Source organism: Bos indicus x Bos taurus, chromosome 15 (genome assembly GCF_003369695.1).
Source record: "Bos indicus x Bos taurus breed Angus x Brahman F1 hybrid chromosome 15, Bos_hybrid_MaternalHap_v2.0, whole genome shotgun sequence".
Lineage (NCBI taxonomy): Eukaryota > Metazoa > Chordata > Mammalia > Artiodactyla > Bovidae > Bos > Bos indicus x Bos taurus.
Window position 1 is genome coordinate 54,477,505 of NC_040090.1, and position 27,955 is coordinate 54,505,459.

At 37.8% G+C, this 27,955-nt stretch overlaps 1 protein-coding gene and 1 non-coding gene across 3 annotated transcripts in view; one reads left to right on the forward strand and one right to left on the reverse strand.

The window, feature by feature from the left end:
- The window catches only part of CBL (Cbl proto-oncogene), a 99,414-nt gene that overhangs the window by 57,343 nt on the left and 14,116 nt on the right, over positions 1-27,955 (reverse strand). For both annotated transcript variants that reach the window (XM_027563488.1, XM_027563490.1), the window contains exon 2: positions 15,867-16,114. In XM_027563488.1, coding sequence (XP_027419289.1) covers positions 15,867-16,114 — 248 coding nt within the window. The remainder of the gene's footprint in view (positions 1-15,866; positions 16,115-27,955) is intronic.
- Positions 17,069-17,141, forward strand: TRNAG-CCC. The gene has a single exon. It is a non-coding gene; the product is annotated as a tRNA-Gly (tRNA).

Consider the following 27,955-nt stretch of genomic DNA (forward strand, 5'->3'; position numbering starts at 1 on the left):
AAGAAAATTTTTTTCTGAAGAAGTTAGATAAAAATTTTCTAAAACTATGAATTTTAGACTAAAATAGTACAAAGAACAAATTATGACAGTGTCATATCTCTTTCTCAAGTCCAAGGAAGACATTTCTATTCCACATTTCTATTCCAACCTTTACCCACTGAACTCCTCAAATCAACAATCTAAGCAGCTACATCCTAGCTATAGGACCAGCAATTATTAAAACCTATTTACCAGCCTTGATATTCTGTTCCTTTGAAATGTATAATGGTTCAAACATAAAAGAGGATTAAGATTAGCCTGCCTTGCTCCAGAATTACAAGACAGTACTGGAACAGTATAACATCAAGTCACTCTTCAAGAGACTAAAAGGAACTACATCAAAATAACAGCAGCATGAATCACTATCTTTTTCCTTGCACTACTTTTCAATTCTCTATAACATGGCTGTGGCACTTTTAAAACTTGTATATCAATATAGTAGTTCTCAAAGTGTGCTATGCAACCCCTAGGGGTCTTTGAGACTCTTTCAGAGAGTTTGCAACGTTAAAACTATTTCCATACTACTACTTAAGACGTGACATGATTCATCTTTTCCACTGGGTTGACACTTGCACCGAAGGCACAGAGTCAATGGTGAGTTGTGTCTTGCTGGTGTCCTGGCTGTATCAAGGCAGGAGCCCTGAACGTACATGGAGGCACCGTATTCATCACCATGATTTGCAGTAAAATAAAAAACAAAATGCTAATTGCACTTCAGAATATCCTTGATGAAACAGGAAAGACCATTAATTTCTTTAGATTTGGAATATTGAGAATATTTTAAAAAATATTCAGTTCAGTTCAGCTCACTCAGTCGTGTCCAACTCTTTGCAACCCCATGAATCGCAGCACGCCTAGGCCTCCCTGTCCATCACAAACTCCCAGAGTTCATTCAGACTCATGTCCATCGAGTCAGTGATGCCATCCAGCCATCTCATCCTCTTTCGTCCCCTTCTCCTCCTGCCCCCAATCCTTCCCAGCATCAGAGTCTTTTCCAATGAGTCAACTCTTCGCTCAAGGTGGCCAAAGTACTGGAGTTTCAGCTTTAGCATCATTCCTTCCAAAGAAATCCCAGGGCTGATCTCCTTCAGAATGGACTGGTTGGATCTCCTTGCAGTCCAAGAGACTCTCAAGAGTCTTCTCCAACCCCACAGTTCAAAAGCATCAATTCTTCGGCGCTCAGCTTTCACAGTCCAACTCTCACATCCATACATGACCACAGGAAAAACCATAGCCTTGACTAGACGGACCTTTGTTGGCAAAGTAATATTACGTGTGACCAAATGATAAGTACCCAAGAAGCATTCTCGCTGTAATAACAGTTGTCCTCACAAGAAGCATTCGTGCCATGTTTAGTCAGTTGAAGAGGTTGCTTTTTTTTGAGGAATATCTTCTTTTGTAAGCCATTTTTAAATGTACAATTCTGTAGCATTAAGTACATCCACAATGTTGTATAACTATCACCACTACCTATGTCCAGAATTTTTCATCATTCCAAACAGAAATGTTAGCAATAACTACCTACTCTCCCTCTGCCCAGCCTCCTGGTAACCTCCTTTCTAACTTTCTGTCTCTATGAATTTGCCTAGTCTAGATACCTCATATAAGCAGAATCTTACAATATTTGTCTTTTTGTATCTATTTCACTTAGTACAATGCTTTTAAGTTTCAGCCATGTTGTGGCATGTATCAGAATTTCATTTCTTTTTATAGCTGGATAATATTCCATCACATGAGTACATCACCTATTGCTTGTCCATTTATCTAGTGAGGGACACTTGTGTTGTTTCTACCTTTTGGCTATCAGGAAGAATGCTGCTATGAACTCAGGAGCACAAATATCTAAGTCCCTGCTTTTGATTCTTTGGGGGTAGATACTTAGCGCAATCAGTAAATCATATGGTAATTCCACTTCAACTTTCTGAGGAACCACCAAATTCTTTACAAAGTGATTGCACTATTTTACATCTCCACCAGAAATGGAAAAGGATTCCAATGTCTCTTCACCAATTTTTGTTAGTTTTGCTTTTTTCATAATAGCCACTCTAATAAGTGTGAAGTGGTATCTTGTGGTTTTTATTTATATTTTCTTAATGACATGGAGCATCTTTTCATGCACCTATTGGCCAACTACATAACTTCTTGGGAGAAGTGTCTATTCAAATCTTTTACTCATTTTTGAACTGGGGGGGTGTGTGTGTGTGTGTGTGTGTGTATGTTGAGTTGTAGGAGTTCTTTACGTACTCTGGATTTAAATTCCCTAATATAGGCTTTGCAAATATTTTCTCCCAGTTGGTGGTTGTCTTTTCATTCTCTTATTAGTGTCCTTTGATGGATAAAGTTTTTATATTTTGATAAAGTCCAGCTGATCAATTTTTTTTTTTTTTGGTCTATGCTTTTCGTGTTATAACTCAAGAAATCACTGCCCAATCCAACATCATGAAGATCTTCACCTGTTTTAAGGGTTTGGTATTTAGCTCTTTAATTTAGGTCTTTGATCATCTAAAGCTAATTTTTATATGTAATATAAGGTGAAAGTCTAACTTCATTCTTTTAATTGTGGTTATCCAGTTTTGCTAACACCATTCACTGAAAGGACTTGGCATCCTTGTTGAAAATTAATTGGCCATACGTATGAAGGTGTATTTCTGGGCTCTCTGTTTCATTCCATTTGTCTATATGTCTATCCCTATGCCAGTACCACATCATCTTGATTACTGTAGCTTTGTAGTAAAAGTTTTGAAATCAAGAAGTGTGAATCTTCCACCTTTGTCCTTTTTCTAAATTGTTTTGGCTTTTTAAAGTTCCTTGAGATTCTTAATGAATTTTAGGATTAGAGTATCAATTTTTACCAAAATGGCAGCTGGAATTTTAACAGGAATTGCACAGGACCTTTAGATCAATGTGGGTAGTACTACCATCTTAGCAATACTGACTCATTCCTAATCTATGAACATGATATGTCTTTCTATTTATTTGGGTCTTCTTTAATTTCTTTCAGCAGCATTTTGTTGTTTTCAGTGTACAAATCTTACACCTCTTTGGTTAAATTTATTCCTAAGTACTTTACTCTTTCTGATGCTATTACATTGTCTTAGTTTCATCTTTGGATTGTTCATTGCTGCTGTGTATAAAGAATACAATTCAGTTTTGTGTTTGATGTTGAATCCTATAACTTTGCAGATATCATTTATTGGTTCTGGTAGTAGTGGGTTTTTTTTAATGGATTCCTTAAGATTTTCTACAAACAAGATCATGTCATGAGCAAAGAGAGATAGTTTTACCTCTTCCTTTTCCATGTGGGTGCTTTTAATTTATTTTATTTTGCCTAATCACTCTGGCTAGAACTTCATATGCTGAACAGAAATCATGTTGAATAGAAGCAGTGAAACCAGTCATCCTTGTCTTATTTCTCTTTTGGAAAAAAAAAAAATTTATTTATTTATTTGGCTGTGCCAGGTCTTAACTGTGGCATGTGGGATCTAGTCCCCTGACCGGGGATTGAACTTGGGCCCCCTGCATTGGGAACATGGAGTCTTAGCCACTGGACCACCAGGGAAGTCCCTTCTGATGTTAGTGGAAAGCTTTCAGTCTTTCACCATTGAGTATAATGTTAGCTGTGGGATTTTCACATATGGCATGGAACACCATTTTTGCTTGAAAGAATGACTAATAGACAAAGTATGGTTACTCAGACTGGGCTATTTAGCAGTTTCTCCAAAATAAGCAAAGTGACTTGTCACTTCAAGGAAAACAAGTGATCACCCATCCTCCACTATGAGCTTAACAGCTTCCAAATGAAATTTTTCTAATGATATTTAACTAATGAATGTGATTATACAGTCATGTGTCAACACTTGGAAAATCTACATAACCTAGTGAACCAATATTTTCCAAGTGATCAAGGGATGATGCTATAAAACCATGCAGGGGTAAAAGATTCATTCCAAATGCAAGACAGACCAATGAATTTTGATGTAACCAAGTACAAAATGTTGTCTGAGGCAGTTTAAGAGATTTGCAAAAATGGAGAGATACTTATTTTTTAAAATATTTCCCAAGGAGTTCCCTTAGGAACTAGTGGTCAGTCTCCTTGGTTGCCTAGTGGTTAGAATTCCAGGCTTTCACTGCTGTGGCAGAGGTTCAGTACCTGCTCAGGGAACTAAGATCCCACGAGCCACGTGATGTGGCCAAAAAAGAAAATTTTTTTTCTGTTAAAATGTTCTCGTGTTTTAAAAAATATTTTATGTTAATATGTAATGGGCTTATTATTAAATGTTATTTTAAATATTTTCAATTTCTTGGTTTTAATAGTGATATGGTAAATAGGGCTTCCCTGGTGGCTCATTGGGTAAAGCATTTGCCTACAATACAGGAGACCCGGGTTCGATCCCTGGGTCGGGAAGATCCCCTGGAGAAGGAAATGGCAACCCACTCCAGTACTCTTGCCTGGAAAATCCCATGGTCTGAGAAGCCTGGTAGGCTCCAGTCCATGGGATCGAAAAGAGTCAGACACGACTGAGCAACTTCACTTCACTTCTTCATAGTAAATATTGGTAGATATATAATCCACATACATGAAAGTTCTTTGAGGTCTTCTTTGAGGAAAAAACTATATCAGTTAACAACAGCTCTATACGACAATGTAGATATTTGTTTTAAAACAAACTGTACTTTAGGCACTTATATTCAGCCAAACACCTACATTAGAATTTCTTAAGATCTTATCATCAATATTAACAATTAACCACAGTAATTTATGATTAACTGGTCTGCAAGTGCTGTCATATTATAGTTGTACAGAATGGTGTTAAGAACTAAATGTGACTCTTCACCTTCAAAACTTCACCCTGTCCATTTGAGCCTAGTTCTCTAGTCTCTCGAGCTGAGAACTTGGGACTTTGACTAGGTTCACTGAACTCAACTGAACCTACCAATCATGTTACTATAAGAAATGGGAAGTTCAGGATTGTCCTTGTAAATCCAAGTTGTCACCTAAGAAGTATCAACATCTTTTTCTTCTTTCAAAAAATAATTTGGTTGATTATATATTAATTGGAGAAAATTGATAAAAGATATAAATAGAAAGAAAATTAAAATTACCTCTAATTCCAATACCTAGAAATAACTACTGTTGATATTTCAGTATCATTCCTTCTATGTTTTTTCTATATTTCTTAAATACATTTTACAAAAATGTGATCTTATTCGTTACAGATATAATTCTGTAGCCTCTTTTCCTTTATAAAAATATTATAGTCATCATGTACATTATATCCGTAGGACTTATTCATCTTATAATTAGAAATGTGTACCTTTTGCCATTTTTACTATTTCTTTAATATACTGCCTATCAAAAATCTTTATTGACAGAAACTTGTATGTCTACATAGCACACCTTATCTTCTCTTGTGTATGTAATTTATCTTATGTTGGACATTTAGGTTGTCTCCAGTTTTTCCCTTTTACATACAGCATCTAAATGAATAGCTTCGTAACTGCATTTTAACCCAAATCGCTTCTCTGTTCTTTCTGATAAATCACCCTCCAGAAAGGCTAAACCAGTTTCATTCTACCACAGCCAGGTATGAGTGCTCACATTCCTGTACCCCGTCCTTTGAAACATTAGTTATAAGTAGATTTTCCTTTTTTTTGTCTTTTTGCTAATTTTACAGGCCAAAAGGAAATTTTTTACGACTAACAAATTGATAGAAGGGCTTCCCTCATAGCTCAGTCGGCAAAGAATCTGCCTGCAATCCACTTCTTTCATGGATTACTTATTTCCTTTGCTAGTTTTGTATTTAGAGAGAATTTGAGGAGGGGAAGGAAGGATATTTCTTTTTTTTTTTTAACTGAAGTATATTTACAATGTTGTATTAATTTCTGCCATACAGCAAAGAGATTCAGTTATACATATATATACATTCTTTTTTATATTCTTCTCCATTACAGTTTATCACAGGATATTAAATATAGTTCCCCATGCTATACAGTAGGACCTTGCTATTTATCCATTCTGTATATACTAGTTTGCATCTGCTAACTCCCAAATCTCACCCCACCTCCCTTCCTTCGGCAACCACAAGTATGTTCTCTATACCTGTGAGTGTCTGTTTCATAGATAAGTTCATTTGCATCATATTTTAGATTCCATATATAAGTGATATCATACAGTATTTGTCTTTATCTGACTGACTTCACTTAGTATGATAACCTCTAGGTCCATCCGTGTTGCTGCAAATGGCATTATTTCATTCTTTTTTTATGGCCAAGTACTAGTTCATGATGTGTGTGTACAAAGGTGTGTGTGTGTATTCCACATCTTCTTTATCCATTCTTCTGTTGAAAGATATTCAGGTTGTTTCTATGTCGTGGCTATTGTGAATAGTGCTGCTATGAACACAGTGGTGCATTTATCTTTTTGAATTATTGTTTTCTCTGGATAAATACCCAGGAGTGGAACTGCTGGATCATAAGGCAATCCTATTTTTAGTTGCTTTTTTTTTTTTGAGGAATATCCATACTATTTTCCACAGTGGCTGCACCAATTTACAGTTCTACCAACAGCATAGCAGGGCTCCGTTTTAGAGAGAATTCTTTTGTTTTTGTTTTTTACTGTGTTGGCTATTTTAAATCTACTCTCTACTTTCTTCCTTATTGTGTCCCATCTGAAGTCTCCTTTGATGATTTCTCTCCCCAACCAGACATCCTGGCTTTATATACTATTCTGAATATTACCAAAATTCTCTCTCTATTCCAGATCTCTCCTTCTAAACTCCAAACTCTAATATACGCAATTGCCTGCTTGATGTATCACCTTAGATGGCTCATGAGAATATTTCAAACTTAAAGCTGTCCAAAATGGAAATCTTAATTTCCCTTACTCTCAACTAACTTTTCCCATCTCTACTCCGAATTCTCCATTTTAGTAAATGCTGCCACCAGTTGGCAGAGTTAATGACCACAAACCTACAAAGCATCCCTGCCCATTCTTCTCACCATTCTCTTGTCCAATCCACTAGCAATTCTTACTGAGTCTAGCTCCACTCTATTTTCCTTCCTTTCAACTTTCTCATCCTTAACCTAAGTTATCTCATCTCTTATCTGGTCTATAGCAGTAATCTTTTAACTTATTCCCTCTACTTTCATCACTGCTACCTCCACGAGCCTAATCCATTTCCCACACAACAGCCAATACTAGCACTGCAAAATAAAAATCAGATCATGACCTTCCCTGGTTATTTATACCTTTCCATGGCTTCCCATTAGATCATCCACTTGCTCAAACCAGAAACCTAATCCAATGCATTTACAAATCATGTTATGCAAGCTTTAAAACACCTCAAGTTCTGCCCAAACTCAACACAGATCTAAGCCACCATCATCTACCAATAGGATTTGCCATACTTGTTGACACCTATTTTCAGGCTACTAGGGAAAAACTACAGCAGTAACAAATTCTGCCATTTCTTTATGAATCACCACTCTTCCACTGGAGGATAACCTGGAAACCAAAAGAATACTGGTTCAGTGGTTATATTTTTGAAACAAATGTAAAAGACAGAACATAAGGTTATAATTTTGTTGTTCAGTCATTAAGTCATGTACAACTCTTCGCAATAAGCATCGTGAGAAAAGGGACTATCTTCTGTTTATTGCTGTATCAGTGCTCCTAGAGCAGTGCCTACCACAGAGAAAATACTCACTACTATTTTTTCTTTAATGAATGGTTAGCACATAAGCTTTTATCTATTTCTGAATTCTTCCTGGCTGAATATAACAAAACCAAATTTTGATAATTTCAGTTTATAACCACCTCTAGAAAGATAATATACATGCAACAGAAAAGTTTAACTTCCAAAATGAATACAATAAGACAATGACAATACAGCAAGATAATTTTAAAATTAACTGCACCATATAATCCCACTCAGCTTCTACTATAACATCCTGCACACTAAGGAAAACAGGTGCAAAAACCAGAATTAAAGATAAAAGGCAAGAAAGCAGCTTATGGTTTTCACTTAATTCATTTTTTATAAAGTCTCGGAGAAGGCAATGGCAACCCACTCCAGTACTCCTGCCTGGAAAATCTCATGGACGGAGGAGCCTGGTAGGCTAAGAAAAATGATGGCAAATTTATCTTCAGAGAAGTTAATTCATCTAATATCCTCTCTAAAATAAAAACAGGAAGTAACTGTATTACATACTGACAGACACTTATGTACACTCTTCTACAGAATATTTAAGGGATAAGCTCCTTAACATCCAGTCTGGGAACAAATTCCCTCATGTACATGGTTTGAGGGAACAGATATGTTCCCCAAGCCATAGCAGGTTTGTTTAGAAGTGACACTTTGCCCATGTTTGACTAATCATAGAACTAAGTTTTTCTTTTAGAGTTGATTGGTCCATAGATAATCAATTGGTCTACACCAAGCCTAAAACAAAAGGGGTATCAAGACGCAGATGCCCTGCTATGGTGGAAACCTGTAAGATGTAAATCTTGGGTTTAGCAGAGGCCAGCTGTTGCTTTTGCTCAGTCGCTGAGTTGTGTCTCATTCTTTGTGACCACATGGACTGTAACGTGCCAGGCCTTCTGTCCATGGGATTTCCTAGGCAAGAATACTGGAGTGGGTTGTCATTTTCTTCTCCAGGGGACCTCCCAGCCCAGGGATCAAACCCGCATCTCTTGTATCGGCAGGTGAATTCTTTACCACTGAGTCACCTGAGAAGCCTCTAGCAGAGACCAGATTTCAGATAGTAATCTGCATTGAGAGAATACAGGTAGTGTCCTGGCAGCATTCTCAACCCTGATTTCAGTTACTCCTTGGTCTTGCCTGCATTCTTGTCCTTAACGCAACTCAAGATACTCACTTTTTCTAGAATTTTAAGAGTCCAAAAATCTTCCTTTCCCAAGAAGAAAAACCAGGAGCAAATCATAAAAGGCCTATAACATTTTTTTGTGATTAAAAAAATAATAATAAAGAAATAGAAACTTTCTCAACCTGATAAAGGGCATCTATGAAAATCCCACAGTTAACATTATACCCAGTGATGAAAGGCTGAAAGCTTTCCTCCTAATATCAGGAACAAGACAAGGATGTCTGTTTCTCACTACTTCTATTCAACATAATTTCTATCCAACACATGAGGTTCTAGCTAAAGTGATTCAGCAAGAAAAATAAATTAAAAGCACCCGCATGGAAAAGGAAGAGGTAAAACTATCTCTATTTGCACATGACATGATCTTGTTTGTAGAAAATCCTAAAGAATCCATTAAAAAAAAAAAAAAAAAAAAAAAACCACTACCACCAGAACCAATAAATGATTTCTGCAAAGTTACAGGATTCAAAATCAAACACAAAACTTCACAAAACTGAACCATATTCTTTCTACACAGCAGCAATGAACAATCTAAAGATGAAACTAAGAAAAAACAATTTCATATAATAGCATCTGAAAGAGTAAAGTACTTGGGAATAAATTTAACCAAAGAGGTAAATGATTTGTACACTGAAAACAAAATACTGCTGAAAGAAATTATAAAGACCCCAAAATAAATGGGAAGTCATCCCACGTTCATAGATTGGGAAGACTTAGTATTGTTGGGATAGCAGTAATTCCTGCACTGATCTAAAGGTCCTGTGCAATTTCAATTAAAATTCCAGCTGCCCTTTTGGTAGAAATTGGCATGCTAATCCTAAAATTCATAAGAATCTCAAGGGACTTCAAAAAAGGCAAAACAATTTAGAAAAGGGACAAAATTGGAAGATTCACACTTTCTGATTTCAAAACTTTACTACAAAGTAAATTACTGAAATTACTACAAAGAAATTTACTACAGTAATTAAGATGCTGTGGTACTGGCATAAAGATATATATACAGAAAGCTAAAGTGAGTTGCTCAGTTGTGTTTGACTCTGCAAACCCATGGACTGGAGCCCACCAGGCTCCTTTACCCATGGAATTCTCCAGGCAAGAATACTGGAGTTGGTTGGCATGCCCTTCTCCAGGGGATCTTCCCAACCCAGGGACTGAACCCAGGTCTCCCACATTGCAGACAGATTCTTTACTGTCTGAGCCACCAGGAAAGGCATAAGGATAGACATATAGACCAATGAAATAAAATAGAGAGCCCAGAAATACAACTTCACACACATGGTCAATTAATTTTCAACATGGATGCCAACTTCATTCAGTGAGAAAAGGACAGTCTTTTCAACAAATAGTGCTGGAAAAACTGGATGACCACATTCAAAAGAATTAAGTTGGACCCTTACCTTACACCATAAACAAAAATTAACACAAAATGATCATAACTGTAAACTTCATGATCTTGGATTAGGTACTGGTTTCTTTGCTATGAAGCTTCCCTGCTGGCTCAGACAGTAAAGAATCTGCCTGCAATGTAGATCTGGGTTTGATCCCTACATTAGGAAGATCCCCTGGAGAAGGGAATGGCAATCCACTCCAGTATTCTTGCCTGAAGAATTCCATGAACAGAGGTACAGCCCATGGGGTCACAAAGAGTCGGACACAACTGGGCAACTAACACTGTCACTTTCACTGTTGGCTATGAAATCAAAGCACAGGAACCAAAGAAAAAAATTACTGAACTTCATCAAAATTAAAAAGTTTCATGCTTCAGGGACATCCCTGGTGATCCAATGGCTAAGACTCTGCACTCCTAATCCAGGGGGCCCAGGTTCGATCCCTGGTCAGAGTACTAGATCCCACATGCCACAGCTAAGAGCCTGTGTACTGCAACTAAGATCTGGTGCAACCAAATAAACACTTCTGTGCTTCAAATGATACTATCAAGAAAGTGAAAAGATGACCGACAGAATGGGAATAAAGTTTTATAAATCATATATCTGGTAAGAATCTGGGCTTCCCTGATAGCTCAGTTGGTAAAGAATTTGCCTGCAATGCAGGAGATGTCAGTTTGATTCCTGGGTAGGGAAGACCCCCTGGAGAAGGAAAAGGCTACCCACTCCAGTATTTTTGGGCTTCCGTTGTGGCTCAGCTGGTAAAGAATCTGCCTGCAATGTGGGAGACCTGGGTTCAATCCCTGGGTTGGGAAGATCCCCTGAAGAAGGGAAAGGCTACCAAATTATACTACCAAGAAAGTGAAAAGATGATCCACAGAATGGGAATAAAGTTTTATAAATCATATATCTGATAAGAATCTAGTATCCAGAATATGTAAAGAACTCTTACAACTCAACAATAAAAAGACAAGTTGTTGTTCAGTCCCTAAGCTGTGTCTGACTCTTTGCGATCCCACTGACTGCAGCACACCAGGCTCCCCTGTCTTCCACTATCTCCCAGAGTTTGCTCAAATTCATGTGCACTGAGTCAGTGATGCTATCTAACCACCTCATCCTCTGATGCCCCCTTCTCCTTTTGCCTTAAATCTTTCCCAGCATCAGGGTCTTTTCCAGAGAGTAAGCTGTTTGCATTAGGTGGCCAAAGTACTGGAGATTCAGCATCAGTCCTTCCAATGAATATTCAGGTTGATTTCCTTTAGGATTGACTAGTTTGATCTCCCTGCTGTTCAAGGGACTCTCAAGAGTCTTCTAAAGCACCACAGTCCAAAAGCATCAATTCTTCAGCACTCAGCCTTCTTTATGATCCAACTCTCATATCCTTACCTGACTAATGGAAAAACTATAGCTTTGACTAGATGGACCTTTGTTGGCAAAGTGATATCTCTGCTTTTTAATATTCTGTCTAGGTTTGTCATAGCGTTCTTTCCAAGGAGCAAGTGTCTTTTATGGCTGTAGTCACCGTCTGTGATTTTAAAGCCCAAGAAAATAAAATCTTTCACTGCTTCCACTTTTTCCCCTTCTACAGGCCATGAAGTGATAGAACCGGATGCCAAGTAACCCAGGTCAAAAAAACAAGCAGAGGACTCAAACAGACATTTTTCCAGAGAACATACACAAGCAGAGAATAAACATATAAAAAGACTGCTCATTTTATTACTTATTAGGGAAATGAAAATCAAAACAATGAGTATCTACTTCATACCCAGTAAGATGGCTATAACAAAAAAAATGTAAGTATTGGTGAGAAGTTGGAACTCTTATATATTGCTTGGGGAATGTAAAATGGTGCAGCTGCAGTGGAAAACAATTTAGTGGTTCCTCAAAATGTTAAATACAGAATTACCATATGACTCAGCAATTCCACTCCTAGATATATATCCAATAGAACTGAAAACATATAGTCTCGCAAAAAATTGCGCATAAATGTTCATAGCAGCATTATTAGTAATAGAAACCATCCAAATGTCTATAATCAAAATGCCAATACAATATCAATAAAATATAATTACAGTATAAATACCCTGGTAGCACGGTAGAAAAGAATCCGCCTACCAATGCAGGAGACACAGGAAACAAGGGTTCAATCCCCAGGTCAGGAAGACCCTTGGGGAAGAAAATGGCAACCCACTCCAGTAATCTTGCCTAGGAAATCCCATGGACAGAGGTGCCTGGTGGACTATGGCCCATGGAGTCGCAAAGAGTTGGATATGACTTAGCGTGCACACACACACACAAATACAATATAAATATAATTTTGCCATAAAAAGGAATGAAGTGATGATCTATGCTATAAGATGGATGAATGGGAAAACACGCTAAGTCAAAGACACTAGACAAAAAAGGCCATATGTAAATGAAATGTTTATTACAGGCAATCCACAGAGACATAAAGTAAATATTATTGATCACCAACGGCTGGGGAGAAGCAGGAGTAGGGAATGGCGAGTGACTGCTAATGAAAATGAGGCTTCTTTTTGGGGTGATAAAAATGTTCTGGAATTAAGTGGTAGTGACAGTTGCACAACTTTGTGAACACACTAAAAACTACTAAATTATATATTTTAAAAGGGTGAATTTTATGGTATATGAATCCTATCTCAATTTTTAAAACTGCATAGGAAAAAAGCCTACTAACAACCAAAATACAGATCACAAAGATCATAAAGCCATATATTTTTCCTTTACCAAAAAAAAATTGTATTCTCACCTCAAATTTATTTATTCCCACTTTATATATAATTTGTACAAGCCTGGTTGTATGGTCAAGCCTATAGTGGATTAAAAGCTTTATATTAGGGGAAATGAAATTGATACCAACAGACATACTGACAGTAAGATTTTTTTTTAAAAAGCAAAAGAACTTACAAGCATCTTGTGAAGCCACGTAGTAAGAGCAAACTGGTCTATGCATTTCATTGCATGTATGTGTGCCTGCTGAGTCGCTTCAGTCATGTCTGACTCTGCACCCCTATGGACTATAGCCCGCCAGGCTCCTCTGTCCATGGGATTCTCCAGGCAAGAATATTGGAGTGGGTTGCCATGGCCTTACCCAGGGGATCTTCCCCATCTAGGGACTGAACTTGTTTCTTATGTCTCCTTCACTAGCAGGTGGGTTCTTTATCACTAGCACCATTTGGGAAGTCCCACGTACTTCATCAGGTTATGCCTACTAATGACAAACAGCCTGACCCAACAATCTATGTTTATAGTAATGAAAGTAATGAAGATGATTAATATAATAAGAGCTAACCCACTCATTATTTTCCATATGCCAATCACTGTTCTAAGTACCAAACATTTACTTATCAAATTCCCAACAAGAAAATTCACTGTTCTAAGTACCAAACATTTACTTATCAAATTCCCCACAAGAAAAATTATATTATTATCTCATTTTACAGATGAGGAAACCAAGGAATCACACTAAGTAAGTGGAAAAGTTAAGATTCAAACTAAGGCAGCTGGCTTCAGAGTTAATTCTCTTCTTAACCAGTAGACTATCCTGCCTCTCAGTGATGAATTATCAGTCATAAAAATTAAAAAAAGTAAAATGTCAGTCAATGTTCAGTGTGCTCCAAAAAGACTGAAAAATCTACAATTTTTGTTTCATTATTTTAAAAAAGCTGTAGTCCATGAGGTCACAAAGAGTTGCACGACTTAGCAACTGAACAACAATTCAAAAAATAAACAAATAAAACCTTTTCTATAGCAGCATGTTATCAACAGGAGAAATTCTAGAGGTCAAAAAACAGCTCTTTACAATCTGACTCCAACCTGTATTTCCAGCTTATCTATCTCCCCTAGTTCTAGCCAAACCAGACCGCTCACGTTCTTTAAACAGAGCCTGCATTTTCATGCCACTGTGTTAAAGGCCTTTGCTTCACTTCTCTGCCTAGAAAATTCCTTCAAAAGATCCTTCAAAATCTAGCTCAAATAATACTTTCTCTGTGCCACCTTCCCTGATGCCACTAGGCAACACTGTTCATACAGCATTTTGTACATATTTTTATTAAAGCATTTATCACATGACATCAGAATTAAATGCTTAACTCTTCTTTTCACCTCCTAGAATTAGAACCTAGTACACTGTGGATGATAAATAAAATTATTCTTAAGTTACGGTACTTAATAAAGTCCAAAATTACTTTTATTTTAATTTAGCAATACAAAATGACTGATTAGCTAATGTCTAAGTAGTCACGGTTTTAACAAAAGCCATAAAATTTAAATAATTTAAGTAGACAAAGGTCATTTTCATATAAATTAGATATTATAAAAGTTCCTACAAATAGAATTCAGTCACCAGAAATCTTCTTAAGAAGAAAATTCTAATACTCTAGACCAAACCTGAGTCATTTGTCACAGTAAAGTTAACATGAGTAATGATGTGGGTAAAATTTTAAGTGAAAGATGAAAGTTCCCAGAATCTAAGCCAACAGAATCAAAGTCTACAAGGATACCATTTAATAAATTACTCCTTGGCACATTGACTGAATGCCCTCAGAAATTATTGTCCCTCCCAATTCAAGTCACTCCTCAAGAGTAAGTTACTCCCTAAAAAGTTCTAACAGAATTTATATCTTATTACTTGTTCCAGGTGAGTTAATATTTAATTCCGACTGGACAAAACACAACTATACAATATATGCAATCAATCTATTTCTCTCCCAATACATAATTTACAACAACCAAGCCAATAACACACGGAACCGCCAATACAGTTTTTAGCATTTAATAATTACAAAAGAATACTTAATGGTTCCTCAAATATTTATTGAATTAACTGCATTTTGCCAATTCTATTTGAAAAGTATTCTATTTTCTCTATTTGAAAAGCTACCTTACCTATAAAGAAAATGTCATTTCACTTAGGTTTATTTTTTTTTAAAGTTATCCAAACTACTAGCTAATTTTTTTCTATTATCCCCAACTTATAACCTTACTTAATATGCTACCAGCTCAGGCAAATGAGGCTTCCCAGATGGAGCTTGTGGTAAAGAACACGGCTGCCAATGCAGGAGACGTATGTAAGAGACACAGGTTTGATCCCTAGGTGGGGGAAGATCCCCTGGAGAAGGGCATGGCAACCCACTCCAGTATTCCTGCCTGGAGAATCTCAGGGACAGAGGAGCCTGGTGGGCCACAGCTCATGGTCCAAATCTGACCCCTTACTATTTACTGTCAACTCCAACTTCTTTCTTTCAAACTCACCTATCCACAAACTTCCAGATCTCTAAAAAACCGCCTGTCTCCAGCTCATCTTCCTGACTGTAAGTCACTCACTTTTCAGAGGTTAAATGAATGATCAGAGCTAGGGATGGATCACTACCCTCCAAGGCAACCTTTAACACAAAACACAGCTTTAAGTCAAAATGTTAACTTTGCATTCTATTTCTGTTGACATAAAATTAAAACCAACTCCACTATTTCTACGTGTTACCCATTCGGGCAGTCACAGACCTGAATAAATATTTGTGTAGTATTCTCCATTACCTAGGCTGAGAATTCTCCTCATACATTCTTTCTTTCCCCTCCTTGAAGAGGCTTATGGTCTGCTTAGTTTTCTTCATCAAATTCTCCATGAACACCCTAAAATACTCATTTTCTCCAAGTGTCTCCATCTTCCCCTCATATCTTGACAAGATAGTGCGGAGATGCTGGTAGGTATCTGGCAGCAGGTCTAAGATATAAGGTGGGCTATTCTTTAGCGCCAGCTTTGGGTTCTGACACAACCGCACCACCTGCAACAAACGGAAAAGAAGGACTATTACTTGGAGGATCTTACGGGCAACTTCCTTTTTTAAATTTAAAAAAGTTATAAAATATGTGCTCTTTTGCAAAAATATGAAAAATGCACAAGAATATAAGAAATGATCCATAACACCCCCCTACAGGCAATCACTTTTAGCAGTCCCCCAAAAGGGTGGGTTCTTAAAACTGTATTTAACAGTTCAGATAACACACAGAAGACTAAACAATTGGGGTGGGGGAGACACCCACACACATGCCTAAAAAAAGCTAGACGAAGTACAGCAAGTTCCTTTGAAATGCATGGCTCATCCCACAACAGAACAAAGAAAATTTCCAGGGGCACAAACAAAGAACATGGCTGCCCTGGGAGGAAAACCTTGGAAACATAGGAGCCTAGAGCTTTGACGACCACTGGGGGACAGGAGCACAGGCTCTTGGACCCAGCAAAGACCCAGCAAAGAGTTGAAACCAACTCTTTCAAGACACCATTTCTTCCCATTTAAATGCAAGACTCTCAGAATGTGCTTGGTGATTCATTTTACCTTCTTTTAAACTTTTTTGAGTTCTTAGCTTTAAGTAGTTCTCTTTTTAAAAAACATATAGTCAGATTTTTTTAATCCAATGTAACAATCTTTGTTTTTTGACTGGTGAGTTTATTACATTTTCTATTCGTTATAATGATTAATGATTTGTATTCATTCCTATTCTTATTTAGCACTTTCCATTTACATAGATTTTTCTGTGTCTGAAAAAAACATAAATTAGTGGAACAATAACGTCTATTTCAGTAAAGAAATAGACCCACACATATATAGACCCTTGACTTATCACAATGGAGTGATGATCTTTCCAAAAACAGTAGTGGTACAATCACACAGGAAAAAAAGAAAGTCAAACTAAACCCTCACCTTATACTATACAATAAGCAAAACAAATCAAGGACTTCCCTGGTGGTCCAGTGGTTAAGACTCTGCACTCCCAATGCAGGGGACACAGGTTTGATCCCTGGCCAGGGAACTAAGATCCCATGTGCTATACAGCATGGCCAAAAAATAAGATAAATAAAATAAAAAGAATCCACTCTTCAAAAAAAAAGACAAAACAAAACAAAAAACCTAGATGGGTTCTAGATCTAAATGTGAAAGGCAGCTTTAGAAGATAGGAAAACTATCTTTCATTACCTCATGATGGAGAAAAAATTCTGAAACAGGACCATAAATACATTAGCAATAAAGGAAAATATTAAAGTCTACTACACTCTAAAAGAACTTCTAGATACCATGAAAGAGTAAAAATGCATGTACAGAAACAGAGAAGATATTCATAATATGTATATATTAAGACATATATATATATATGTCCAGAATATATAAAGAGCATCTACAAATCAGTAAAGAAGATACAACCTAATACAAAATGAACAGAAGACTTGAACAAGAACACAACAAAAGAAGATATCCAAATAACCACTAAACATACGAAATGGTCCTTGGTCTTATTAATCATTTTAATTTCATTAAAATGAAAATCATATGCTCACAACTACCACTACATACACCAAACTGGTAATGCTAATCACTGGAAAGGAGCAAGGACCTTCATATACTACTGGTGGGAATCCAAGCTAATAAAACCGCCTTGAAAAACAGTTCAGCACTATATTGTCAGGCTAAAGATTTATATGCTGTACGAACCTGCAGATCTCCACCTGGAAAGGTATACTAGGATACACATACAAAAATATGTAACACCTAACAACTACAAACAACCCAAATGTCCATCAACAGTAGAGTGGATAAATTGTAGTATATTTATTAGCAATAATACACTACGATATTGGAGAAGGAAATAGCAACCCACTCCAGTACTCTTGCCTGGACAAGGACAGAAGAGCCTGGCAGGCTACAGTCCATGGTGTCGCAAGAGTCGGACACGACTTAGTGACTACACCACCACCACCACACTACCACGTGGATGCTCCTCTCAAAACAGATCTAAAGAAACCAGAAAACAAAATATACACATATATGACTACACTACTGTTACAAAGATATCCCATTAAATTGTTGAGATGTGCATACATAGGTGGTAAAAATGTGAGTAACAGAAAAAAATAAACTTTATTTTATTTGCAGCTGATATAACTGTCCATGATTAAAATAAAGGAGAACTGACAAACCATTAGAAACAAACAGTCTAACAGGTTACTGGATTCAAAAGTAACCTGGATTCAAAGCCAATAAACCAAAACAGTATTCATAAACATTTTATAAATAATTTGAAAACATGATTTTAATTGTTGTCATTTTAAATGGCTTAAATAAAATTTTAAGGCTCCTAGGAATACATCTAACAATGTGCAAGACTTGTATGAAGAAAATTATTAAACTTTACTGAAGAACGTAAAAACAGAAATTAAGGAAGAATTGTATCATGTTTAAGGAAATGTCACTTCTCCCCCAAGTTAGTATATAAAGTCAGGGCACTTCCTATCAAAACCCCAAAGAGCTTTTTCGCAGAACTTAACAAGTTGATCCCAAACTCACATGGAATAAAAACAAACGAAAACCAGTCAAGCCTATTTTGAAGTAGGGGGTATTTACCCAATGGGCTATCAAGACTCTTTCACATCTTATAATTAAAATAATGTGATATCACCCAAAGACAGATAAATGACCAAATGGATAAGAAGAGAGACCAAACAGAGACACACACGTATAGAAATTCAGTATCAGAAGCGGCATTACAAATAAGTTCACGAGGAGTTCCCTGGTGATCCAGTAGTTAGGACTCTGCACTTTACTTCGGGGGCACAGGTCCTCTCCCTGGTCAGGGAACTAAGATCCTGCATGCCCTGAGGCATGGCCAAAAAAAAAAGCAAACCCACAAAACAATTAAAGAGAAAAACTACTGGAAAACTGGTTATCCATATGGGAAAAAATATATCCCTTACACATTACGTAAGAAGTAAATTTGCAGTGAATTAAAGATTTTGTGCAGAGAAAAAGCTTTGAAGATTTTAGGAAAAAAATTTGGAAAATATTTGTTGAACTTTATGATCTCAAAGGGGAAGTATTACTTAAGACACACAAACAAATCATAACCGTAAACAAAACAAAAGACAACCCACAGAATGGAAGAAAATGTTCTCAAACAAAGCAACTGACAAGGGATTAATCTCCAAAATATACAAACAGCTCATTCAGCTCAATTTCAAAAAACAAACAACCTAATCAAAAAATAAGAGGAAGATCTAAATAGACACATCTTCAAAGGAGACATACAAATGGCCAAACACAGGAAAAGAAGCTCAACATCATTAATTAGTAGAAAAATGCAAATCAAAACTACAGTGAGGAAATCACCTTACACTGGTCAGACTGCTGCTGCTGCTAAGTCGCGACAGTCGTGTCCGACTCTGTGCGACCCCATGGATGACAGCCCACCAGGCTCCCCCATTCCTGGGATTCTCCAGGCAAGAACACTGGAGTGGGTTGCCATTTCCTTCTCCAGTGCATGAAAGTGAAAAGTGAAAGTGAAGTCGCTCAGTCGTGTCAGACTCTTCGAGACCCCATGGACTGTAGCCTACCAAGGCTCCTCTGTCCATGAGATTTCCTAGCCATCATCAAAAAGTCTACAAATGGGGGGCTAGTGGTTAGGATTCTGGGCTTTCAACTGCATGGCCTGGGTTCAATCCCTGATCAGGGAACTGAGATCCTGCAAGCCGAGATGTGCGCCAAAAAAAAAAAAATTTCTTACACTTAAGGCATGATTTTGTTGTGCAGAATATAACTGGCTTTCTTTTAATCCATCCTGACAATCTTTGGTTTTAACTAATTTGACCTGTTTACACTTCAATTATGAAACTTATTATTGCAGGCCAAATACTGCCAATTTCATATGGTTCACTTAATAAGTTCTGACAGTATAGTGAATAATAAAATAATTCACTGTTTCCAATGGGTGTCTCTCGTTTCATATTCCTTTACCTCCCCTTTCTAGCCCTCATTTAGTTTTCCTGTTTATTGTCCCAATTTTCGCCATTAGCTTGTCAAATATATATTCTTCTGCTACTCTTTAAAGGAACACCTTAGTAATTATAAAATGCACTCTGACTCATGAAAACTTCTATCAAGTAGTACTTTTACACTTCCCAGACAATGCAAGGGACATGGAGCACTAACTCCGTTTACTCTTTTCAAGTCATGTGCTATTACTATCATACATTTTAATCCCAAATAGCATATCAAGTTCGTAAGTCATTATTACTATTTATTATTTTATACAGACAACATTCATTCATATTTACCCACATAACCACCCTTCCCAATCCTCTTCATTGTGTCTGAAACCATTTTCCTTCAGCCTAAAGAATACCCTATGCCCTTTAGGGTATAGGCTATGGGCTGTAAGTTCTCCTCAGCTACAGGCATACCTCGGAGATACCACCATTTCCAGACCAAACCACTGCAATGAAGGGAGTACTGCTTTATAGCAACTCACATAAAATTTTTGGTTCCCCAGTGCACATAAGCTATCTTTATATTATACTGCAGACTACTAAGTGTGCAATAGTAATGTGTCTTTTAAAATAATCTACATACCTTGATTTTAAAATATTACTAAAAAATTGCTTATCTTCAACTGACAACACAGGGCTGCCACAAACCTTCAATTTATAAAAAATGTGTTATCTGTTAAGTGCAATAAAATGAAGTATGCCTTCTGGACACCACTGTTCCTGCTGAAAAGTCATGCTGTCAGTCTCGCTGCTGCACCTTTAAATATAAAATGTCTTTTATGCTGTGGTTGCTCATAAGATTTCTCTTTTCTTCAGGCTTTACTAATAATGTGCCTCGGTGCAGTTTACTCTGGATTTTTCCTGGTGTTGAGAACACTTTTTAAATTTATGACTTCATTTTCACCAGTTTTGGAAAATTCTCAACCAATTTCTTATCAAACACAGCTTCTGCCTCATTCTCTTTATTCTCTTTCTCAACTTCAAGTACTTGTCCATGAGAACTTTGCTCAGCATTCCATATGCCTCACATACTCTCCATCCTTTTGTCTCTCAATGCTTCAGTCTAGATTTTTTTCTGACTTATCTTCCACTTCACTAGTTTTTCCTTCAGCTTTATACTGTTAAACCCAACCACTGAGTTCTTAACAATCAGTTCTTCTGTTTTTCAGTTCTAGAATTTCTATTTCATTATTTACCATTTCAGATCTCTGACAAAATTATCAATTTTACTTTCAATTCTTCTAAGACAATAATCATAGATATAAACCCATGACTGACAACTCAAATATCTGTATCCTTTGTATTTTTCTATTATCAATCTTTCCTGTTCATTGTGGTTTATCTTTTCATAAGGCTTCATAATTTTTATGGAGGGCTGAACACTGTATATAAAAAATTATAAAGATAATCTGAGGCTATGGATGGTATTATTCAGAAAGGATTTACTTTTGCTTCTAGCAAACAGATTAGCTAGGGACACGAGGAATTCCAGGTCATCTTAAACTAACCCAAAATTGAGATTTAAACACTGGGTTTCACTCTTCAGGTCCCTGTAAAGACAGAAGTAAATTACTCCTATAATTCAGGCCTTCAGGGACTCGACCCCCAAATCTAGAGTGTTTCCCTCCACCCTGGGAGGCCCTAATTGCAGTTTTTTGTCCTCCATGACATGAGCATTTTGAAAATTCTATTTGGCCTCTTCACCTATTGCTTTCAGAATCAACAATGACCTCATGGGCAAGGCAGCCTCAAAAATCAGGCTTACCCTTCAGAGCCTTCCTTATCTTCCAGATCCTGGCCTCTAATTCCTCACTGCCTTTATAGCTCTTTGACCTCTTCTAGCTTCTCTAGTTCTCGCTCTCTTTTAGCTTCTCTCTCTAATGCCAGCAGCATTATTTGGTTCCAAACCACCTTATTACCAAATTCAGACTTAAATTGAAGAAAGTAGAGAAAACCACTAGACCATTCTGGTATCAGATCAGATCAGATCATAACAGTCGCTCAGTGATGTCCGACTCTTTGCGACCCCATGAATCGCAGCACGCCAGGCCTCCCTGTCCATCACCAACTCCCGGAGTTCACTCAGACTCACGTCCATGGAGTCAGTGATGCCATCCAGCCATCTCATCCTCTGTCATCCCCTTCTCCTCCTGCCCCCAATCCCTCCCAGCATCAGAGTCTTTTCCAATGAGTCAACTCTTCGCATGAGGTGGCCAAAGTACTGGAGTTTCAGCTTTAGCATCATTCCTTCAAAGAAACCCCAGGGCTGATCTCCTTCAGAATGGACTGGTTGGATCTCCTTGCAGTCCAAGGGACTCTCAAGAGTCTTCTCCAACACCACAGTTCAAAAGTATCAATTCTTTGGCACTCAGCCTTCTTCTTTACAGTCCAACTCTCACATCCATATATGACCACAGGAAAAACCATAGCCTTGACTAGACGAACCTTTGTTGGCAAAGTAATATCTCTGCTTTTGAATATGCTATCTAGGTTGGTCATAACTTTCCTTCCAAGGAGTAAGCGTCTTTTAATTTCATGGCTGCAGTCACCGTCTGCAGTGATTTTGGAGCCCAGAAAAATAAAGTCTGACACTGTTTCCACTGTTTCCCCATCTATTTCCCATGAAGTGATGGGACCAGATGCCATGATCTTCGTTTTCTGAATGTTGAGCTTTAAGCCAACTTTTTCACTCTCCACTTTCACTTTCATCAAGAGGCTTTTTAGTTCCTCTTCACTTTCTGCCATAAGGGTGGTGTCATCTGCGTATATGAGGTTATTGAGATTTCTCCCGGCAATCTTGATTCCAGCTTGTGTTTCTTCCAGTCCAGCATTTCTCATGATGTACTCTGCATATAAGTTAAATAAACAGGGTGACAATATATAGCCTTGACAGACTCCTTTTCCTATTTGGAACCAGTCTGTTGTTCCATGTCCAGTTCTAACTGTTGCTTCCTGACCTGCTTACAGATTTCTCAAGAGGCAGGTCAGGTGGTCTGTTATTCCCATCTCTTTCAGAATTTTCCACAGTTTGTTGTGATCCACACGGTCAAAGGCTTTGGCATAGTCAATAAAGCAGAAATAGATGTTTTCCTGGAACTCTCTTGCTTTTTCCATGATCCAGTGGATGTTGGCAATTCGATCTCTGGTTCCTCTGCCTTTTCTAAAACCTGCTTGAACATCAGGAGGTTCACGGTTCACGTATTGCTGAAGCCTGGCTTGGAGAATTTTGAGCATGACTTTACTAGCATGTGAGATGAGTGCAATTGTGTGGTAGTTTGAGCATTCTTTGGCATTGCCTTTCTTTGGGATTGGAATGAAAACTGACCTTTTCCAGTCCTGTGGCCACTGCTGAGTTTTCCAAATTTGCTGGCATATTGAGTGCAGCACTTACACAGCATCATCTTTCAGGATTTGAAATAGCTCAACTGGAATTCCATCACCTCCACTAGCTTTGTTCGTAGTGATGCTTTCTAAGGCCCACTTGACTTCACATTCCAGGATGTCTGGCTCTAGGTCAGTGATCACACCATCATGATTATCTGGGTCGTGAAGATCTTTTTTGTACAGTTCTTCTATGTATTCTTGCCACCTCTTCTTAATATCTTCTGCTTCTGTTAGGTCCATACCATTTCTGTCCTTTATCGAGCCCATCTTTGCATGAAATGTTCCTTTGATATCTCTGATTTTCTTGAAGAGATCTCTAGTCTTTCTCATTCTGTCGTTTTCCTCTATTTCTTTGCATTGATCGCTGAAGAAGGCTTTCTTATCTCTTCTTGCTATTCTTTGGAACTCTGCATTCAGATGTTTATATCTTTCCTTTTCTCCTTTGCTTTTCGCTCATTCCCTTATGATTATACAGTGGAAGTGAGAAATAGATTTAAGGGCCTAGATCTGATAGAGTGCCTGATGAACTATGGAATGAGGTTCGTGACACTTGATAGGGATCAAGACCATCCCCATGGAAAAGAAATGCAAAAAAGCAAAATGGCTGTCTGGGGAGGCCTTACAAATAGCTGTGAAAAGAAGAGAAGCAAAAAGCAAAGGAGAAAAGGAAAGATATAAGCATCTGAATGCAGAGTTCCGAAGAATAGCAAGGAGAGATAAGAAAGCCTTCCTCAGTGATCAATGCAAAGAAATAGAGGAAAACGACAGAATGGGAAAGACTAGAGATCTCTTCAAGAAAATCAGAGATACCAAGGGGACATTTCATGCAAAGATGGGCTCGATAAAGGACAGAAATGGTATGGACCTAACAGAAGCAGAAGATATTAAGAAGAGGTGGCAAGAATACATAGAAGAACTGTACAAAAAAGATCTTCACGACCCAGATAATCATGATGGTGTGATCACTGACCTAGAGCCAGACATCCTGGAATGTGAAGTCAAGTGGGCCTTAGAAAGCATCACTACGAACAAAGCTAGTGGAGGTGATGGAATTCCAGTTGAGCTATTCCAGATCCTGAAAGATGATGCTGTGAAAGTGCTGCATTCAATATGCCAGCAAATTTGGAAAACTCAGCAGTGGCCACAGGACTGGAAAAGGTCAGTTTTCATTCCAATCCCAAAAAAAGGCAATGCCAAAGAATGCTCAGACTACTGCACAATTGCACTCATCTCACATGCTAGTAAAGTAATGCTCAAAATTCTCCAAGCCAGGCTTCAGCATACGTGAACCGTGAACTTCCTGATGTTCAAGCAGGTTTTAGAAAAGGCAGAGGAACCAGAGATCAAATTGCCAACATCCACTGGATCATGGAGAAAGTAAGAGAGTTCCAGAAAAACATCTATTTCTGCTTTATTGACTATGCCAAAGCCTTTGACCGTGTGGATCACAACAAACTGTGGAAAATTCTGAAAGAGATGGGAATAACAGACCACCTGACCTGCCTCTTGAGAAATCTGTATGCAGGTCAGGAAGCAACAGTTAGAACTGGACATGGAACAACAGACTGGTTCCAAATAGGAAAAGGAGTACATCAAGGTTGTATATTGTCACCCTGCTTATTTAACTTATATGCAGAGTACATCATGAGAAATGCTGGACTGGAAGAAACACAAGCTGGAATCAAGATTGCCGGGAGAAATCTCAATATCCTCATATACGCAGATGACACCACCCTTATGGCAGAAAGTGAAGAGGAACTAAAAAACCTCTTGATGAAAGTGAAAGTGGAGAGTGAAAAAGTTGGCTTAAAGCTCAACATTCAGAAAACGAAGATCATGGCATCCGGTCCCATCACTTCATGGGAAATAGATGGGGAAACAGTGTCAGACTTTATTTTTCTGGGCTCCAAAATCACTGCAGATGGTGACTGCAGCCATGAAATTAAAAGACGCTTACTCCTTGGAAGGAAAGTTATGACCAACCTAGATAGCATATTCAAAAGCAGAGACATTACTTTGCCAACAAAGGTCCGTCTAGTCAAGGCTATGGTTTTTCCTGTGGTCATGTATGGATGTGAGAGTTGGACTGTGAAGAAGGCTGAGTGCCGAAGAATTGATGCTTTTGAACTGTGGTGTTGGAGAAGACTCTTGAGAGTCTCTTGGAATGCCAAGGAGATCCAACCAGTCCATTCTGAAGGAGATCAGCCCTGGGATTTCTTTGAAGGAATGATGCTAAAGCTGAAACTCCAGTACTTTGGCCACCTCATGCGAAGAGCTGACTCATTGGAAAAGACTCTGATGCTGGGAGGGATTGGGGGCAGAAGGAGAAGGGGACAACAGAGGGTGAGACGGCTGGATGGCATCACCGACTCGATGGACGTGAGTCTGAGTGAACTCCGGGAGTTGGTGATGGACAGGGAGGCCTGGCGTGCTATGATTCATGGGGTCGCAAAGAGTCGGACACGACTGAGCGACTGAACTGAACTGAAACAACCTATTCTAACATTGGTAGAAGAAGAAATCTGACTTCCTATGCTTTAATTCATATTTTTAAATTCCTATTTTCTTGTGTCACCAAAAGCTTATATAAACTTTTTAAGGACATCTAAATGATTGTACTCTATGGACATACTGCATCTTAAACCATCTCTTCCACTTTAACATTAATATTGTTTTTAAGTCTTCGCTATTACAAATATCACTGCGACGAACAACTTTGGAACCACTAGGTCCATCTAGAACAATTGCAAAATTCCAATTTAATTACTAAGTGTTCTTCAAATGATGTAAGAGCATATGAAAATTTTTAAACTAAATATTTTATCCTCTGTACATCATTTCCTGTACTCTTGAAATATAGCCCTATATAAGCCTAGCAATAAAGACAAGTTGAATCAACAAAAATATCTGATTTATGAATATTTTAACAGTGTTTTAGGAAGCGGCTCATCCTATTAAGGGGTTCAAGCCAAAAGGGAACAAGACAGCCAAGAAACAGGACTCTACCTCAGAAGACAATATACTTGAAATGCAACAGAGTTATGAACTCATACTGATTTTTAAGAAGTAGTCTTCGATTTGTAAGTATTACATTCCAAAGTCTCATTTGTAAGGCAGGTATTTATGATTGAGAATATACATTTATAATAAAAATTAAAATGGTAGGTTCTTAAATTAGTCCATGGAAGGAGTTAGGGGACAGTGACATTGAGACTAAGAGACCAAGACTGAAGGTTTTTATTCTCAGAGACTACTGAATGTGTTTTACATGGATAAAGAACCAGAAGTGAAGATAAATTAAATGGGGTCTACAACACAGCTGCTGCTGCTGCTGCTGCTAAGTCACTTCAGTCGTGTCCAACTCTGTGCGACCCCATAGACAGCAGCCCACCAGGCTCTGCCATCCCCGGGATTCTCCAGGCAAGAACACTGGGGTGGGTTGCCATTTCCTCCTCCAATCCATGAAAGTGAAAAGGCAAAGTGAAGTCACTCAGTCGTGTCCGACTCTTCGTGACCCCATGGACTGCAGCCCACCAGGCTCCTCCATCCATGGGATTTTCCAGGCAAGAGTACTGGAGTGGGTGCTAGGAACACTAAACACCTAATACCATAAAAAGAAGGGACACCTTCTTCCCCTAAAACAGGAAGAAAGGGAGAGAGGACAGGTTGAAATAAACACAAATATTTAAGAAGGTTGCACCTGGTTTTGATTTTTCTCAATGTACCCATTCAACAAATATGTCAGGCACTGGGACATAAAAGTGAAAATAAAATAATCATGAATCTGAGAGGAATCAAGCAATAAACAACAAAAGGAAATCAATAAAAAAAAATCAGCTTCTTTGCAGATAATTAAAATAGAATAAGAAAATACTGAATGACACTGTAGCATAGTGAGTAGGGAAAGCTTCTCTAAGATGAACTTAGGCTCAGTTAAAATTATAGGAAGGAGCCAGTCATGTAGAATCAGCAGAAGAGTAGGCCAAACAGAGAGAACAACTCATCCAACAGCCCTAGAGTGGGAACGGGTTTGGATCTGAAGAACAGAAAGGTCAGTGAGACTAAAATGTAAAGAGCAACATGAAGAGGAGTCATTGAGAGAGAGATGTGGAGCATCAGTGAATTAAAAAGGAGACAGTAAGAGAAAGCCTAAAATATAAGTTTTTATGTGTTGAATTAAAATTAAAATGTTTTAATACAACAAGATTATACCAAATAGCCGCATCAGAATGTCCTGTTTCAGTCTTTTACTTTCAGTAAATTTCTTAACCTCTGAGCCTTAGTTTTTACCTGTTTAAGACAAATGATACTACCCACCTCATTATAAGTGTTTATGAAGGGACTGCACAATTTCAAAAAAAAGCAGACATTTAAGGCTCGACCCCTCCCCATTTCCATACAATTTGACCAGGTTTATCTGCAGGTT